The sequence below is a fragment of the Anarhichas minor genome, unplaced genomic scaffold (genome assembly GCF_050575085.1).
Source record: "Anarhichas minor isolate MPS153535 unplaced genomic scaffold, ASM5057508v1 ptg000042l, whole genome shotgun sequence".
NCBI classification, from domain to species: domain Eukaryota; kingdom Metazoa; phylum Chordata; class Actinopteri; order Perciformes; family Anarhichadidae; genus Anarhichas; species Anarhichas minor.
The window spans coordinates 3,601,365-3,621,866 of record NW_027466488.1 but is presented as its reverse complement, the minus strand read 5'-3'; the positions used below and the strand labels follow the sequence as shown (position 1 = coordinate 3,621,866).

Genomic DNA, 20,502 nt, shown 5'->3' with positions numbered 1-20,502 from the left:
GTTGTCTAAATAGGCTGGCATTAAGTATTACACTATACTCGTAGAAATTATGTTCAGAGTTGTCTTTATTGTTAATACATTTAAATGGCGTTTAGTTACAGAACAAACACAAACCTATCCTCTGAACTCCACATGGTTTAAGTTGCTGGAGTGTCCACTGGCTATTCTTGGACTCTTTCTTTCTGAAAGTTACTGTGAGGAAATCTTACTGGTTATGAAACAGTCTCAATTTAATACTGATGCTACTGTATGACCACTATAAGTAAACGAGACCATAAACGAGAAGATTGTCTATTTCTATGTAGTTTTTCTTAATGCATGTCATCGGTGTCACCGGGTCAGATTCCGGTGAAATCAGATGAAATCATGCAGGTTCAACAGAAACTCCTCCCGCTCAGAGTCCAGCGGGGCCTCAAGCACCAACCAGACCTCCACCGGACCCAGATCCTGCTATGCTGCCACCATCACTCTGCAGTCAGAGCTTCAGTAGGAGGAGCTTTAACTACCGCTTTTGTCCACAGAGACCGCCAAAATCAACACAAAATGAAAGTGCCTCCTTGTAGCTTTAAAGTTTGCGCAAAATCTATACGAAAACACTTTTAAGTTTTAACTATTATACTTTGTATGAGTGAGGTTACAGAAAATGAATTTCCATAACAGTAATGTGATTTTGACACACACACACACACACACACAAACCTTATATATACAGTATTTTTTAAATTAATTCAGTGGTATTTTTTTTCAGAACAACCTCTTAACGAGTCAGACAAGACAGTAATGCCAAAATGAACACTAGGTTCCCGAGGTCTGTCTATATGACATGTTTGGACACCTTCTTTATGTAACTAATGTGCAATAAGAACCTATAATAAATATGATTAGTAATTACCACATTCCCATATTCAACTATTGGGTCTTTTATAATTGTAACTAAGGGTATACAGTGAAAATGGTTAAATATTTGCTACAGTTTCAGCTTAATGCATAAAGAGTGTGTTTTCACAATGAAACAGGTTGAAATAAGAACCTTTAATTTATTATCAACACACTGCACCCCATGCCTTACCCTGTTTTGACTAACCTCATTCTGAGTTCACACACAGAGATATTTAGACATATTAATGCTTGGAACAGAGTTTTCTGAAGCTCCTGTAGGTGTAACAGGCCTCATTCAATAAAACATCTGCATAAGATGGGAGGGGAAACCCCTCGTGATGCACCAGCATCCCACTCATTTCTCAAAAGGTTCACAGCTTGCTCTGCTTTAAGTGCTTCCTTATATTTATTTCCATACTGAATTTGTGATTCTCAAATTGAAACATCTTTTAGGGTGTTAAGGGTGTTAAGGTACATGCTGATTGTTAAGTTTTGGTCTTAGCTGAGTAAGACAAATCCATCTCACAGCAGAAGAGCTCTTTGGAGGAGTAAAGGTTCAAAGTCATCCACCACCCATGGCTGCTCTACAGTCCACACACTCATTTTCTTTAAAATTTCAGTTTTAAGTTTCCATTTTCAGTCATAAAAGTCTCAGTCAAGGTCTGCCTCCTCTTTCACTTCATGCAACTGTAGACGTATGAATACCCTCACTTAAACAAAATGTCTTGTTTTAAAAGTGGTCACATACAGTACCTATAAATAAGAACATTAGAGCATCTATCTATTTATCTATCTATCTAATACAACTTCAATAATTAAAACACCTAAAGATGAGTTTTAAATAAAAACAATTAATCCACAAAGCAGCTGCGGGAGGTAATGACAAGTAAAATGTGTACCAGGCTTCTAAAACACTGATACTTTCATTAAACACGTTGCATATTCCCAAGCCACAGCCATGGTACGAACCCAACTTTACAGAGCGTCCTCTTGTCTGGTTTCTCACCAGCGCGGAGGAAAAAGTAGTCCCAAACGCTGACCGGTGTTTTACGCTATATACAGTCTACGGTTTTACGGACTGTGCTCTGTAAGAGCATTTGACGAAAAAGGGGAAATGTTTAAGCAATCTCCGCTTCCGTATTGCTACGTATTAAATATTTTAACAGGCTGTTTTAGTTTGCAGGCACCGCCACATTTTAGCATCGCAAAGCCGAGCTGTCAAACACACGTGTTACCTGAACACACCGTGACTTGTCACGAGAAGCAGAACGTCACTTCAGAAACGTCCTGCACCGAGGTCCCGCAGTGCTTTTATCAGTCAGAAATATTTCACCAAAGACTCACAAGTTCAAGAGATAGTTAGCGACGTCTGCGTCGGTTCGTATATTATTTTCTTCTTTTAGTTTCCTCCACCTTGTGAAGCTGTAGGAGATGTTTATCCTTGTTTTCACTCGCAGACGGTCGCTTTCCTTCCTCGCTCTCAGACCTTCTTCAGATCGACGAGCTGCTTTCGATTTCTTCACCACTGGAGCTGAAGTCTGATTAATATCGGAGGGTTGTGTTGTTTTCTCCCGCTGTTTAGCCATGGAGAAAACGCTCCTTGTTTCTCTAGTTCTTTAAAAAGAGATTAGTCTTAATAGCAGCAATTTAAACCTAGCTTGTTTTTCAAAAGCCCGCCTGCTTTCCGCCAACACCAACACCGCTTCTGGTCTGAACCCTTCACAATAAATGCACAGTCTCCTAAAGTTAACAAGTGGGCAGGTTATGTTACATATTGATCTCATATTACTTCATTATGACCCATCCAGTTTATATTCTGTGACTCCTGAGTACTGAATCATTGCTTCATGATGACCTGTCTCATTACTCACCGGGTTTGTGCCTGTCCTGAAGTAAAAAGAGATCCACACTGAGTTGCTACACAATGATGAAACATTACTTCGTGATTACATCAATTGTCTTCCCCCCTCAAAAAAGTGGTGCATCATAACAGTTTATTCTACTTAAGGCCAGCGACGAAGTTGGTGAGTAATGTGACATGAAATCATGAAGCAACAACTCAGTATGGTGCACCACTCTATGCGGACTCAAACATGGTAAGTAATGAACAGGGAATAATGCTGTGCTATTTATAATTGTTTTGAATAAAACAATATCCCATTGTTTCCAAATCATGCCACTAATGAGGGACTCCAAATAAAATTGATCAGCCACTGGCATCACTTCATGTTTAGTACATGCATACATCATTTCCTGTGAATTGGTTGTATTTTAATTTTGTGCGTGAAAGATAGACCTGTCTGCATTAACCTACAGAATGCAAATACACTAAATGCCTATTATTGAGAAAATGTCAGCCAATAAAGCATATAATTGCATCCAAGAAACTTCATGCTGTAGGGCAGGCTACTGGACTAATAATAAAGGAAGGTGTGAAATCACCCAGTATGACTGATATACTATATATACAGCAGTTGAAAACGGCTGAAAAAACAACAAAACTATGAACAACAAAACTAAAGATGATTTGTTATATTACTCTAAACACATCTGGTGCTGAAATTGCAGAAACTGAAAGAGGAAGACATGAAGAAGTTTGTATCCAATTCAATTCAATTTATTTTGTACAACCCAAAATCACAAATTTGCCTCAGAGGGCTTTAAAATCTGTACACATAAGACATCCTCTCTCTCAGGACCCTCACATCGGAACAGGAATAACTCCCCCCAAAAAAAGCTTTAATGGAGAGAAAGAAATTTAAGAAACTTTAGGGAGAGCAACAGAGGAGTTACAACACAGTCAATGATATAAATAATTCATATAATGAGAGACCTAAGCAAAATACTGATGGAAAAATTACAACTACTAATAATAACGGAAGCAGTGGATATAATAGAAAATTAAAGAAAAGCATTAATGGTATCAGTAATAGTAATAGTAATGTGACTAATAATAATAATAATAATAATGATAGTAGCAGTTGGTGTCAGCAGGGCCACGGCAGGAGACATGACCACGATTCATGGAAACCTGCGAGGCGAGAAAGCACAAAGAATCCGGGGAAGAAGTAGAGTTAGTAATGTGCATTAATGGAACATGAATTCATAGACGGAGACGGAGAAGAGGGCTGCAGGGCTGCAGGGCTGCAGGGCTGCCAGCAGAGGAGTGAGCTGACTAACCTGTGCCATTTGTTGTTGGGCCTTTACTGACACCCACCTTACTGCCTTCTGTGCAATGTGTGTACATTGTCAACTCCAAGTTTCCATTAAATCCAGTGCAAACATGTGCTTCTATGCTGTAAGAATTAAGATTTACTTTGCCGATGTGAAGAAATAGAAGCTTTGAGAGAAAAGCTATGGACAACGCTTTAAAAAAACAAAAACACAACAATCGTGGAACGTTTTGTATATAATTTGTTCTCAAGGAATACATTACATTTAAAATGTAAATATGTCTGTATAATCCATTAGATGCACCTTTAATAAAGCAGAGACAGACATGTGGCGCACCAGTGTGACCCGAGACAGTGTGCGCTGACTCCTGCAGCATCTCCTGCTGTGTGGGACCATCATGTCACTGTGCTCCGCGGAGGGATACATAACCAGTGTCATCGTGGTGCTGAGGCTTTTGGAAACCAAAAATGTCTGCCTAAGGGAAACTCGTAACTGATACAAAGAGGACATTTCACACAGGTATTGCCGTTTAAACCCACATTTTTGCTCTTTTGAGGCGTTTTGCAAGAAAGCGTGTCTTCACCAGATCACCCTAGTCGGGATTTTAATCGGAATAAAAGGTAAAATATCAGTGGGAGTTTACCAAAAGCGTTCGGACCGGTGAAAGAAGTTGGGAGTTGAGAAAAGACCATCACTGCGTTTTGTATTGTGGAGCTGGTGATTCAGACTGTCATGGGAAATATTTGTTTGGCTGAGTTACTTATTTTTAACCAGTATGCAATTTATGTTTCACTCGTTAGAGAAATAAATCTTCTCTGCGATAATGTCTTTAACCGCCGCAGCTCATTGCTAAAAACGTTAGCCATTTTCAATACAAATGAACCACAAACTGCAGCTAGCCTTAGCCTGGTAGCAAAAGGGGACGTTATACGTGCCTCAGTAAACGCTAAGCATCGCATCGCTTGTGGAACCACACAAACCACCGACATTAACACCGTCAGCCTCGTCAGTGAGTTACATAAATGTCGGTGTTGCCAGAGACAGAACAATGTTCCTGCAGCAGTGTGATGCTGCAGGTCTTTAACACGCAATGGCATCAGCGCATCTTTCTTTTTTTAATCCACGCAGTGTAGGAATAAACTTCAGGTGCGGGCGCAACGTTTGCACTATTTTAATCCATCATGGTGTGGCCGAACTGTCAGTGTCTCTATTTGCTGCAATGCCAGAGGCAACTTAACTTCTCCGTGGTGGTCTTTATTCTGCATCCATAACAATCACGTCTCGCGGCAGTCATTTCCTGTGGCACTCCGCTGATAAGCAAAGCAGCCACGCTGTGACCTGATGGACTGTGTTTTCTTCAGGTTTCTAGATCGCCAGGATGAATCCTCAGCAGCGGATTGCCGCTCTCGGAACAGACAAGGAATTAAGTGATCTGCTGGATTTCAGTGCGGTAGGATGACTTTCTACTCTTTGTCGGTCTTTACCTCTTGGTGCCATGCAGCTCTGAGGGCTTTTAAAGGTGTGACGACCAAATAGGAAAAAAAAACATGCCGAATTGATCAGTTCATATTAGTGTTGGCTAATATGATTTGACAGACTGATCCTTGGTTTTTTATTTTTGTTTTAAATCAGAAGCTGCTCTCAGGATAATTGCAGCACACGATGTGAATGCTTGCTTTTACACTGTTGAGACTTTGCTCTAATTGTAGGTCCATATTCTTCATTTCAGATGTTCTCTCCACCTGTAAGCGGAGCGAAAAACAGGCCCACCACACTGGGAAGCAGTCAGTTCACTGCATCAGGTAGGATCCCTCAAAGCTATTTCAGTAAAACGTCTGATGTGCTCTTAGTTTTCAGTCTTGCATTGCATGTGATGCTTTCCCCTCCTCTGTGTGCTCTGGTGGTTAAAACGTGGGCTCTCCACCTGGAATCACAGTGGAGTGTTGTAGTACAGCTGAAGAAGAAAGCACGGTCTATGTCGTGGGCATTTGTAAATGTTTTGTTGATCTAATTAGCATCATGGTGCATTACAGTGAATCATGTTTAGCTGTACTGTCAGGTGCATAAATAAGGTGTAATTCGGGCATGTTTTGGCTGCTTTGATCAAGGTTTGAGCTGGGCGATAATTCAATATGTTAATTTACCGCTTTCAATGGACTCGTATCAATATATTGTAATACACAAATATGTCACCTACACTGACAATAACAAGCACATACTAACTCAAATTTCTCTGAAAATCTGAATTGATAATAATTATGCTTATGGTAATAACCCAGTGTAGTTAAACCAAACTATTGTCTTAATCTGATTACTCTGTGTTTGTGTGCATGCATGTAAACAGTTGGTATTACATGGGAATATTTCTTCTTTTCTTCTCTATGATTTCACTTGAAACTGTTACCTTCATTTCTTAATAACATTTGAAAATACTCAGCACTTTTCATTTGTCAAGTATTCAAACAGGAGTATACACAAATAGGACAGAAAAGATGCTATATGGTTATATATATATATATATATATATATATATATATATCGCCATCTAGATATGAAGTGACCTGTATCGAGATAGAATATTTTGGCTATATCGCCCAGCTCTAAGTGCAGCAAGTGTTCAGAGAAGCAATACTGTTGTTATCAGGGTTTGCTGTGAGGTGTGTTGGAGGCACATTTTTAATCAGGTTAATTAATATGTCTAAGTGAGATGCAATCAGAAGGGGAGCTGCTTGTGAACTGAAGTGTAGTTAAATGGGTTTGTGAGACATCCTCTCATTGAGTTATTCTGTCGTGATTTTTCCTTTGAACAAGTAGTAGTTTGATTATTGGCAAGTCCCTCTGATAGCCCACACACACACACACACATGCACACGCACACACACACGCACACACACATTGAATTGTCTTTTCCTCTAATTACTGGTGTTTTTTTGTTTATCTATGAAGCATCTTGACTCGATGGATGGTTTTGGTTGTAATAACAATAGTTCACATTTCCTGCTTCTGGACGGCTTCCCAGCTATAAATGCTACAGGACATTAATCCGAAGCACATCTATTGTCCGATGGGCTACGAGGGAAAATAAACAATCAAGCATTATGTTTTCTGAAAGCATGTTTTGTGTGCAATCCACAAAGCCTCGTTGTAGTCAGTTATCTGTGAAACTAAAGACACACACTCGGAGGAAACTGAACGAAAAGACAAAGGAACTAGAACAGAGCCGTCTCACATGAACTATGCAGTTGTGAGGATTCATTTTAGAATACCCTATCATGCAAGTGAGGAGTGCGCGTGTGTGCGCGTGCGTGTGCGTGTGTGTGCGTGTGTGTGTGTGTGTGTGTGTGTGTGTGTGTGTGTGTGTGTGTGTGTGTGTGTGTGTGTGTGTGTGTGTGTGTGTGTGTGTGTGTGTGTGTGTGTGTGTGTGTGTGTGTGTGTGTGTGTGTGTGTGTGTGTGCTCTCTTTAGTAATACAAGTACAAACAAGTTTCCGTAAACTCTACTGTGAAGTCACACCTTCATGATTCTTAGTCTTTAGTTTTTGTTTGTTTGTTTTAGAGTAGAGGTGTTTTTATCAACCCGTTGACAAAAGATCCACTTTTCAATATAATGCAGTCCAGAACAGCAACCCCACTAACACTGCACCCTGAAAGATAAAAACAAACAAACAACTTCTTTCTGAAACAATGTCAACAAAAAGTGTCAAAGTCAAGATGTTTATACAAGTGTATCTAATAAGCTGGTAACTCGGTGTACATTCTTTAAATCGTGGATAATGAAAGGTTGAGTCGTATCTGAAACACATTGATAAATGATAGTGAAACCTTTGATTCTTGAAGGTTGATTGTTCTGCAGATAACCAGACTGCATAGAATGACTCTACACACACATCCATGTACTCCATGCACTTCATTTAGAAAGCATGGCGGCGTGTGCTTTATGATTTGATTTAGTAAGACGTTGACATCATGTGGACAGCCCCCCTTAGGCTGGGCCTGGCACTCTGAACTGACTTCTAAAAAAGACACCATCAGCAGCGCCGTGCCTTTTGTCTGGAGCGGAAAGAATAGGAGTCTGTCAGGATGATTGTGTTGCAGCCAAAGCTCATTGTCACGACTGTTGTCTGGTCACCAGCTTTGTTCTTTACAAACGTAACAGTCTAAATGTGGGCTGCTGTTTTGCACCAACACCAACAAAAATATATTAAAAAAAATTCTACATGATTAGAAAAAAGGTATTTAATTCAAGCGAAAGGTTTTATTCATACTTTGTATTTATAAGATTTTCATTTCCTATTAAGATTTGTTACCAATTTACTGTTAACTGTAAACATATTGTCTGTAAAATTGAATTATCAGTCTATATATAGTTTTACATTTTTTTTTCAAAATCTCAACCAGCTGGAACGGCCTAAAAACAGAACTTGTCAGGCTCTAGTGGATTATCAGCAATTTGAACTTCATTGGTAGAAGGCGGCCATAATAATCAGATTATTTTGGGTGACCTAATATTGCATCCACATATGATGGTTAACATGTTGGCGGATTCATTTTGTTATCAGGGAAGCACTGATGAACTAGATTTAGAAGTGGAATGCTTTGACTTGTGGTTTGCAGCTTTTCAGCCTAGAAATATCTGAATGAATGCAAAATGGAAAATAGGATCTTAACTATTACAGGTCCTTAATTAAGACCCTATTGAAACCCCAAGTATTAAAATGTATGAAAGATGAGGTAGTATGTTATTTTGTGGATAATTATGGAAATTGATTCTGAGTAGATGATCAGAAAATAAACGTGTGGACAGGCATCAAAACAATGGAAAGGAATTATTATTTATTTTCAGTTTTTAGTGTTTTTGTATCCGGGGTTCCAATAACTCGAAAGACCTAAAGGTATTAAATATCCCTTTTTTTCATCAAACAAGCACCTTTTATGTTTGACTTCTGAATGGATGATATTTTCAGAAGGTTTATAGCATGGCCTGACCAATACTGGGTTTTTGAGGCTCATGCTGATCTTGATTTAGAAATAAATCTAAGAAATCTGATCTCAACATTTCAGCTGCTAATAATCTTTCTCAAAACAAACACAATTTTTAACTCATTCCTTAGGTTTTTCTCTGAGATATATAGTGAGCGGGACATGTTACCGTGTGAAATGAAACTTGGGGCCTGCTATCTGGTGATCATGGGTAGACTTTGTTATCCTATAACCAGAAGGTTGGCGGTTCGATCCCACTGTCCACATGTCCACATGTCACATGTCCACATGTCCAAGTGTCCTTTAACAAGACACTGAACCCCAAGTTGTTCCCCGGTTGCTTTATAACAGCCCACTGCTCCTTAAATGCTGAGGATGAGTTAAATGCAGAGGTACAATTTCATTTATGGATATGACGAGTGAAGATAAGTTCACGCTTAAGATGAACTATGGAGTGGTGACGCTCTTTCTAAATGACCGTAGTGACGTACTTTAGCATTTCTGTACTGCAATTCCCTGTCAGTTATTGGCCTGATATAGCCGGTAGTTGGTAATCATTACTTTTCTATTTCTTGAAAAACGTTATGAACCTGAATTATGCAAAACTTCACCATTATCATGTCAGAAATAATGATGTGCAAATGAACTGCTTCACCTCAGCAGTGTATCGGGCCTCATGGGTAAAATCCCTCCTTCCTCCAGCCCCGGTGCTCCTGTGTCTCTGATCCTCAAGGAAAGGGAAGAAGCACCTACATAAGTGATTGTGAACATAAGGCAAGTGAGTGTGCAGACAGAAGTGTGGAAATTGCAGGGAATGAGGGTTTGGATTATTGCATCTCAGCTGGGCAGAGCCATATAATTGAGGCAAAGTGGGACTGGCAAGACCCTTCAAAAGTGTGCCAGAGAGAGAGAGATGGATTGGAAAATAGACCTAAAGTGTCTCTAACAGACAGTCATCATTTCTCCCTTACAGCTGTGTTGATGATGCACATTTGATGAGGCCATTGACTGTTACAGTGCAGCGGGGCAGTGGATGGCTGCCGTTGAATAGGTCATTTTCCTTTAGTGGCATGTAGTGGAACATTTGTTAGCTGTGACGAGCAGCTAGGAGGCGGGTTCGTCAGTCAGTTGGATGCCAAAATGAAAAAGCTACAAAGAGCCTCACTCTGAGTTCAGCTTTTTGGGTAAACCAAAGGTCAGAGGGCCATATGTGATGTGAATCATTTCTCAACCTGGTTAGAAATAATTCAATTAGTCTTCTTATCAATAACAATTGTCTTTAGGGGGATCATACTTATGTTGAATTGAATACTTCCATTATATCCATTACAGGGAAGATAAATACAATTATTGTTTTCCAGCACATAAAGAAACAACATCGATTGCTCGGTACATTTTTTGTAAAAATCACTCTGACTTTTTACTGATTTATATCAGAAGCAAATAGACTTAGCAGCTCGGTTTGTGTAATCCTCTGAGAGTAGCTCGGACGTCCCAGCTCTGTATTTATGTACGAACAATTTCAGGCCGTAAAGAAGACGTACTGCACAGTCAAAGAGACTGCATGCATGGACATTTATTTTCTATTCATTCTGGTAACACATTTTTTGTCTCTTTGTCGTCTTTTTGTGGTGTTTCTTGGTGACCTTTATATATATATATATATATATATATATCCTTAATATTGTAACCTCAGTTTCTTTCTCACTGTCGTCCATTATAACAGATCATAGTAGTCGTGTTTGTTTTTCTTAGAATGTGTTGTGACGTGCAGTTAGACAGACATCAGCCAAATCAATGGGCTTTCTGTGTTTCTCTGTAAATTAGGACCTGGTGCAGAACATTTCTCTAAAAGACAACTTAGTGTAATTGATACACTTGAATGGAGGGCTGAGACATCAACCCTGTGAAAACTGTTCTGTTCTTCTCAGTCTAGGTTTTACTGCACAGTCATTATTTGTATACATGCGCTTGTTGCACTCATTGCTTTTTTACCATTAGTGCTGCTCTCTGTTCATTCATACAGGGAACCAAATTAGGTCAAAAGCTCTCAAAAGGCAGCAAGGCAGGAGTTTATTTTGGGTTTGTTTACATTAACGTGGACATCAGGCGACTGTGAATGTGGTCTGCTGTGTAATATGGTGACCTAAAGGAGGCAGGTCTTAAACTACTTACAGTACAGTAGTAGTTACACATACATGTCTATAGTCTCATCAAACAAATGTAATAACCCTCCAGCTCTTAATTTGCACAGGAGGATCATTTATTTATTTTGGGTCATAGGAAACTTGTTTGTGCTGCGAATTAGGTTAATTAGTTTCTAAATGTCTGACATCTCTCATTTCTCATTTTATTCAAGATGCCGTCCGGACCGGAAGCTTTTCTTTCTTTCTTTTTTCAGCCTTGTAGTTTTACCGCCGACTGTGTTTGAGTGACGGGAAGTATGTGATCTCAGGAGGAATGGGGTTTTAACTGTTTATCCTTGTGTCTGAATGCATTTAATGATGTTTAAGAGTTTATGGGAAGCATGTGAAAACACCTGTAGGGTTTTAAATTGTAAAGTTTCTGTTCTGTTTAACTGTTTGTCCTGAGAGAAATAGTTTGGCCCGTTTAAATTTGGATGTAAACGCAGGTGTTGTAAATATGTGTATGTAATAGGATTTATATCTTGTTGGGGCTTTTGACTTTATCATTTTTATGTTTTACTATAATTCTCTGTATTATCCAAAACCAATTTGGTTTTAATATGTAATTTATCTGTCTGTCTCTCCTTGAGATAAAACTTACAAATGAATAAAACCAAACATCCATTCTTAGATATTTTGTGGCAAATCATAAACTGATGCGATGCTCATGTAAAAAAAAAAAAAAAGATCCGTCGACTTTCTATGTTTGTATTAATTGATAACAACAACAACAACAACGACAACAAAAATAAAGACAGTGGTAAGTTAATCATTTAATACACAATGTTGACGTGAAGTAGGCTGCTTTCACACCTGTGGTTTGGTTCATTTGGTCTGGACCAAAGGGGAATAAATATGCATTGTTGCTCTTTAGTTCAGATCTTATCTGCACATTCTGACTGACATGAAGTCGTACAGACCGACAGGTAGCTCACCGATTGGACAGTTTTGTTGCATCGTCGGCGCCACCTGGATCCACGCGGGGAAATCAAATTCTGGTGACGTGACAGCAGTTTCATGCTGCACTTTAATACTTCTAATCTGTATATTTATGTTTTCTGTTCTCACAAAGAGCTCACAAAGAAATCATGAGCATCATTTGTTTTATAAGACTGCAGATCAAGTGCATGTTGTGAATAATGACAATCAGGTCGAGACAGGGTGAAAGAGATGTGTCTTGTACTGCAATATTACAGGTTATTGCACCAGAGTTGGTTTTAAGTGAAGCAACAGGTTACGTGTGAAAGCACCCGACAGTAAATGGATTAAATAGATCGTCTTCTCAGTGTGGGACTTTTTGTTCTGACTTATAAATTGGATACTCACGTGATACAGTTTTACTGGTGAGGAAAGTGTGAATTTTACCTTATTTTGCCAAATATCAGTAAGCTGAAGTTTTGTAACGCCTCAGTCTTTCTGTCGGACGACGTTTTGCTGAATTGGGAGAGTGCAGCTTTTTATGAATGACCCAGCAGAGACGGTGAGAAAGGAAAAGTCTGCAATGATAGCAGAGCTTTGTGCCCTCTCTGTCAATCGAACCGTTACTACAGGTTTGTGGCATCATTAATTATTAATAGCCACATATTATGAAACATGTTTTATATTGTGGCAAAAAAAAAGATGTCAGAGCAGCTTTAGTTCCAGATTCAATTAATCAGACTTAAAAATGCTTGAGTGTGCTGAATTCTGTGGGTATACCTAGAATGTATGCTGGACGGCCAGGGTACTTTCAGGACATTCAACCATATGGCTGCAATAACATGGCTGAATACATTGTTTCTAGCTCAGTATTTGTTTTAATATTCATGCACTCTACGTCCAGTTGTAAGTTCCCTCACAAACTTGATTGCATGACAGGACAATTCATGTAAATGCATGATATTGAATCCTCAAGCAGTGTTGGGAGTAGGCCGGGCCCGGGCAAGAAAATGTCCCTCAGGTGTCTCCCTCAGGCGTCACCCTCAGGTGTCTCCCTCTAGTGCAGCCGTCTTTCATGTGAGGCTTTGTTACACTCACTAGTTCGCCCTTCTTCCTTTGGAACGGACCCAAAATGTAGCCAAACATGCAAATATCACTCTCGGTCTTCCAACAGTGAAGTTCTGTCCTTAAATTCAACAAATTCATATTTGTTCACTCTTGTTTCTTTTATTTAAAAAAAAAAGAGTGTTACATTTTTGTTTAAATGTTACAGAATGAGCAAAATAGCAAGGTGTTTCTAATATTTAGTCTATCCTCAGTGATTTAAAATCCCCATTTAGTTGAATCAACACCTCTCTCAACAAAAATAGATCATTATAACCTTCGTGAAGGTAGGATTTATCGCTGTACTGTTGCATTAGACTGCATTCGTTTTTAGAGAGGTGTACCTAATAAACTGGCAGACTGAGTGTATGCTCCTCAGATATTCAGCAACCTTGTTTACTAGTAGTTTGGTGCTGGGCAGGTTGGGTACATTTGAGTTACCTGAGCTTTTCATGATGCTGTGTAGCTGCCTACACAGACCGTCTACTGAATGTGTGGCTGTAAAACCAAAACAGTGAGTTGCTAAAATAAGATGAAAAGCTCAGTAGAGCTGCAGAGTTGGGTAATAATCCTTTGGGGGGATTTTAAACATTACGCACACATTGATTGTTCATATATAAATATTGATTGTAGCTTTGAGGATAATGTGTGAGAAGGGAATGGATACCATGTTTCCTGATTTTGTGCATCTTTGCCACAGAGTACCTAACAGCAGAGCAGCACTGGTTCTCCAAATTCATTAGACCTAAATTACAGACATTGTCTTTGTGTTTCCGCCTTTTGCCTCTTGTGAGTAATCTTATTGTGCTGCCTGTCTGTGCTCGGAGAAGAGAGGGGACCCTTGAGCCGCGGTGGGAGATGGTAATTAGACGAGATGACAGCCAGTGGCCCAGAGAGCAAACGCTGACCATTGTTGCATTCAGTGTGTAAAAAGACCTCGGTTGGGCTACAATATGTCACATCGCTGTTGTCACAGCACCATTTAGACCCATGTGCTGTGAGTAACACAAGTAGACGTTCAATTTGTAATGCAAGTTTCTCTATTGCAGTAAATACAGAAAGTGAGACTATTGATATATTTTCCATTAAGCCTCTGACTTTTAAAGAGGAAATGAATCTGCTGTGTGCGAGCAGCAAAACAACATGAAACATATCTATAACTGCTCACTGGAGCGGGATTTCTGGTTAGAGAAATGTCACAGACTTTCTGGATAAGTATATAATTAGATTTCTTAATGAGAATTGATTGGCAGCATGACAGTTGAACATGTATTAATAATAATATAAAATTGTCACCCGCATTGTCTACAAAATGTGTAATTTATCACATCTCAGATTGGGTATTGTTTTACCTTCACAGATAGGTACCTGAAGGCCCCATCATACTGCTTTTTCATCATTTTCCTTTGGTGCTGAAGTGCTCAGTTTGAAATGAACAGCCTTAGTGACACATACGAAGCCCCCGTGAAGCTGCATTGAACCTGGTCAAGGGGGAATCAATAGCTATCGTCTTTCTGCTAAGCTGCTTGCTGAGCTACACTTTGTCTTGAATCAGAGAACTAGTCCCCGTGTTTTCATCTGTAATCCCAGGCGTGTGCTGTGCAGATTCTACTTCTGCTTTTACTGGAGTTGTTTGTTTCAGTCGTGTTTCTTTAGTTTTTCTATGCCTAGCCTTGCTGCATGGAGCCACCTCAGTGCATATCATTTGTTAGATTTTAAGGTACATTTTTTTTTTACTTGATATTAAAAAGTTGTTTGTTGCTTGCTGTATTATTATTTTTCAGAGCATACACAATTTCTTCAAATCTGATATTTTTTTATTTGAATTTAGAAATGAACATGAACAGGGTATTGCATTTTACTGAGGCAGATGAAATTACAACAGGGACAATCAATAGCTAACAATATTGTTTCAAACAGCAACAACAATTGAGGCATCAAATATTTTTTCAGACTATATCTCATAAATCAGATTCCAAAGATCAGATATTATACTTTTCAATATATGCCAGATGGTCTTTGCTGTTGGTTGGAGTTATTAATTTTATTTGTCTTTATTTGTATCTGTCTGACTTTTGAAGCGTAGATGTTTTTTTTCATTTAAAAATGAGTTTTATCAAGTTTTAGTGCTCAGCTGTCTGGAAGGAGCCCGGCATGCATCAATGCCGAATCAGGAAGTTGTAACTTGCTTTTTGGTACATTGAAGCGCGATAAACAGTGTTTATTGTTAGTCATGATTTATATAAAGCAAACTAAATGACACCATGGAAAAGGTTCTTTTTTTCTCTATAAAACTTAACCTTTGAAGAGCAACTTCTAAACTGGAAAAAACACAGTTAGGTTGTAAAATTCCGCCCCTATTTAAGATAATATGTCATATAACATTTTGTACTTGAATTAGACATTAATCAAACTTTAGATATAACGTAAGCCTCCCCTTTTGATTATCTGTTGCAGTTTTTCTGTCAGCTTGTATGCAGATCACTTCTGAAGAGTGTAAGTCGATTTCAGGATTTGATTTATTTGTCAATTAGGGCAGCAAGTAATGATTCTTTTCATCAAATAACCCAGCAATTATTTCCTTGATTAATCCTTTGTTTGTTTTAAATGTCAGAAAATATGGAATTGACATCTTTTTTTGTCCAACCAACAATCCAAACTAATTCCCAATTATATTAAACACATTTTAGTTTTTTTTGCTTGACTAGTGACTACTCAGTTATCAATATAATTGCCAAGTCATTTTCACTAATTAAAAAATATTTAGTATTGTAAAAAAGGTCATTTTTTTGACAATTTTTCTCTTGTAAAGTAACATTCAGGGAGCAAAACACGTCTTTGTCTCAAGTGTAGGATTTTCTATATTTGATGTTTTAAACTGAAAACATAATGTGAAACTCAAATCACATTGACACTGCATAAACGTGTGTATTTAATGACCGGCATTGTATTTGTCATTGTGATGCAGTTGTTGTTCTTCATCGCGCCTCTATCTGAGACAGAAGCAGAGGATGTAGATAAACTGTATGTACATTGAACTATGTGAGTAACCTTTACTTGCTGACTGAGGCGTCCATCTCTCTCTCTGACAGGTATGGATGAGCGGACCAACCAAGCATCTTGGGCCCCAGGTGGCGAGTCCAGTCCCTCCTACGAGTCCTCCCGGGTAAGATGACCCTCACCTTAACGCCTCTGAATGGCTTCTGCTTCACAGCACATCATTTAACACTTATTACATCAAACCGGTACAATCACAATGTTTTAGTCTCACCTTATCCAGACTACCAGTCATGTTGTATGACCTAAAATAGACACATTTCTCTGTGACAGCAATGACTTGTTAATGTTCTGGTGCTGCTGGTGGATTGGACTTTTTATATTTAGTCAAATATGTTATACAGCTCACAGGAAACCTTTACTGGAATCTGACATTATTGTGGAATCAAGCTTCCTTTTAGTCATAAAGGTCTGTTCAAATATTTATTTGAGGGAATAACTTTGTTCCTCCACCGGCCAGTTATATTCTGTAAATACTAGCAGGAGTAAACTGTCGTAAACTAAAATACAAAGCTCTTTGTTCGACTTGTATTCCTGTGCTCACAAAGGGTTTCGACATGCTCAGTATCTTTGTAGACATTACTGTAAATTGTATTTGTCAGTGCAAATGGCACCCAGTTACTATTTGATGGCTCTTATTAGATTCAGTGTAACATGGTTCCACCCTCTTCACTATATTAAGAAAACTGATGCAGCCAGAGGCAAATACTGTATATATATATATATATATAAAAAAGACAGCAAGAAAAAACATTCAAAAATAGTGTTTAGACAGACAAGTATGAGTGTATATATATATAAATATAAATATAATTTATTTCATTTTATTCTGCAATATGCTAGGAGAAGGTTTGTCTTCTGTTCACCCTGAATACTTCAGATTAAATTATGGTATTTGTGTACAAAAGAAGAAAATGAGAATTTCGTTTTTAAATAAATTGACCGTATAATGCAATGTGAATTGTTGCTATTGACCTAAAAAAGCTTTATTTTATTTAACAGGCACAATGGACAATACAATTATTGCACCAAAAAGTGCGATAAATGTGTAATGCATGTGTATAATAATAATAATAATAATAATGATGATTGAAATTGATGAAGAAACTGTGCATATTAAACTGCATCTCTGTTCTATTAAAGTGAGAACATCTCACGGTTTGTGTGAGCAAGTGTGAACAGCTCTCTCCCTGTTTGTTTGTCCCTCACACATTGGTTGTTCTAGATGCCCTGTATGAATTTCATTTAATGTCAATCTCCTGTCACTTTCAATTAGATTTCAGTTAAATGTCAGAGCCACTCGGGCTGCGTTACCTTGTTTATTTCTCTGTGCCCTTCCCGAATGAACATCTACAGGCTATGGTAACAAAGGCAGCTTGATTTGAATTATAAGACAGAGGCGCTTGAGATATCTGTGCTCCAGATGCATATAAATGAATGTTTCTAACATTGCAAGGCACAGCATCAGCCAGCAGACAGCTGTTTGCACCACCATAAGGCGAGCACTAAAACAAGCACATGCCACATTCTCTCACACACGCACACGCACACGCACACACACATCTACATACACCTTATATTGATATAGAATTGGTTTATATAGCCTACACATTATGACATACTGTATATTCTGAGCTGCATTTCTTATGAACCTCATAGTCTACAATAATCTGTTTAAATTATTTCAGTTTTTTCAATGGAAAATGCATTTTAAGACTGTTTTATTAAACAGATATGACAGTGCTTTACCAGATACACTGCAAAATGATATTCAGAGAAAAGCATTTTATTCCTATTATGGTTGTCAATCATTAATTGACAACCATTGGAGTTTTGTATGACAGTAACAACAAGCCAGCCAACGATATGACTTTTACTCACGCGATCAATAGATTTTCTTTAATGTCAATGTCATAATTCAGTTCATACTGTCTCACAACTATATTTATATTGATCTAGCGACATAGTGTCCTCTTTGACAAACAAAATAGAGTTTATTAAGACAACAAACGTAAAGATAACATCTAGTACAGGTATATGTGTCAAAAATAACATGTAGTCATTGTGAAATGTTTACTATAAAACCTGAACAATTATTTCTATACACACAGTTAATTGATGATTGTTTGATGGTGCAAACCTTTCATTTTTCGTTGGAATGCACAGAATGCGAGCATCATGTCCGTCTTGGTATGAAAGGTTTGAACGCAAAAAAGCCCTCCATGATCCATCCATTATCTGCAAGCACTTACATATACAGGGTCGTGGGGGGCTGCAGCCAATCCCAGCTGACACTGGGCGGAGACGGGGTTCACCTTGGAGAGATCGCCAGACTATTGTCAACAAATATTCCGTATTCTTTATCCCTGTAAAGGCCTTAAGTGAACTGACAAAACGTATAATGATGTGTAACGTAAGTGGGCAGACTGGCTTAATACAAACCTGTGATAACACCATTCAAGACGACTTTCTGTTTTGCGTAATGAGCATACGTCTTGTGCTGTATTGCAATTCCAAACCATGTTTTCCCCCCATTTATAAAAAAGAGGGGGGCTGAAAGTTATTGCTGCACACTTTTGGCAAGACGCTCAAATTTACACCAATCTTTAATCTTAAATCGCAAAATTAAATCGCCATTTTAATCAGATATATTTGAAAGAACTAATCAAAACTTGAGAAAGCTAACTTCTAAGGACACTGTGCTGTGAATGCTGGATGTTGAGAAGCTGACGCTAATCTGAATTGCTTGCTTGAACAATATTTAATAATAGGCCCATAATGTTTGAAAGATGTGGAACATTGTAAGGTTTGAATTGAGTTTCCAGCTAAAAGTATGACTAGGTAGAGAAACATGTTATTTATGTCCTGTATGTGTGTGTGTGTGTGTCAAACTGCACTAATTAGCTCATCTCAATCAGCTGTGTGTCTCCAGCTGCAATCAAACGTTGCCATGGTGATGGTAACAGCTAAGTGACTCCTGGGTCAGACCATTTTACTGAAATTAGGCTGAGGCGCCCCTTCCCAGTCAAAAATATTCTCATGAGCCAAAACTGTCACTTTCTGCTTTCTGAAATTTCTGGTCTCAGTTTCCATGGAAGTCAATGCGTGACATCCTTGGCACTCCTGTCAGTTTCAGGCTCACAGTGACAAATGTTTAAGTCTGTTTGCTTCCATAGCTACATTCTATGAAAGAGAATATAATTTCCTACCGTTTGAAGCTAAAATTATGAATGAAGGGTAATAATTGTGGGAATGAGAGCAAGATCATTTTTTAAGATCGTAAGGCTCCTCTAGCACTCTAAACATTCCATCCCACACAAACAAATGAAAACAACTAAGATAGTTTTATTAAACGCAAAGAAAGTTGAATAAAACCCAGAAAGTAAAGATTTGGACATTTTTAAGGTTTGAATGGGGTTCCTACTGTAGCTGAAAGTGTGAATGATAAGGATAAGAGTGACTGGATAAGAGTTCAGAATGCATGAAGTGTAAAAATGTTTCAGTTCTGAACATTGAGTCCATTCATTTGAATGTGGAAAGTTAAATGCATTCAGTAATAATAGAAATAGCTGGAATGTCCTAATTAAGCTGAATGTTTGATGTTTAAATTAAGTTTCTACGTTGAAAAATGCAGAAGAATATAAGTGTGCTTTCAGCATTCACACCCAATGAAAGCTTCATGTATATCTACTTTTGCATATTTGCAGAGGAGATCGTGTCCCTGAGACTTTAAGAGGACTTCTTCTCATTCTCTTCTCCTTGATTATGAAAGTGGGTGGTAAAAGGCTAACAGTGTGTGTTACATTGTGGAACAAGCTTGGGCATTACTCTCTTCTGTGGGGAAAATATTGCCCTTAGTTATAAGATGATTTTAGGAGTTTCGTTCCAATGAGAATCAAATAATTGATTAAAAAATGAGAGCTATTTCACAAAATATACTCTATTCAAAATATCTGTCCAAGGCTCTCGGAAGAAATCAGTGCTTTATCTTTCAGTCTGTTACGAAGGGAATTCAGTCTTGTCCCTGAGCTTGTTTGAGCGGGTGAGCTACGAGTGTGTGATCAGTCAACTGTGAACAGTCCCGAGCCCCGCCGTGCTGACCTTGGCTCCCCGCCAGCCGCTGTATCCTGGGCAGCTGTGGCTGTAGGCTGGCGGTCTGACAGTCGGGGCTGTGCCCACCGCCACCGCACGACAACCCCCACTTCC

The 20,502-nt window shown here is 38.6% G+C and overlaps 1 protein-coding gene across 3 annotated transcripts in view; it reads left to right on the top strand.

Moving 5' to 3' along the window:
- The first annotated feature begins 4,435 nt into the window (after positions 1 to 4,435).
- Positions 4,436 to 20,502, top strand: part of tcf12 (transcription factor 12) — a 73,250-nt gene continuing 57,183 nt past the window's right edge. For 2 of the 3 annotated variants that reach the window (XM_076110149.1, XM_076110147.1), the window contains exons 1-4: positions 4,436 to 4,572; positions 5,415 to 5,503; positions 5,783 to 5,855; positions 16,332 to 16,405. In XM_076110149.1, coding sequence (XP_075966264.1) covers positions 5,432 to 5,503; positions 5,783 to 5,855; positions 16,332 to 16,405 — 219 coding nt within the window. In that variant the 5' untranslated portion in view covers positions 4,436 to 4,572; positions 5,415 to 5,431. Of the gene's footprint in view, positions 4,674 to 5,414; positions 5,504 to 5,782; positions 5,856 to 16,331; positions 16,406 to 20,502 lie in introns of all 3 variants that reach the window. The other variant, XM_076110148.1, reaches the window with a different exon arrangement.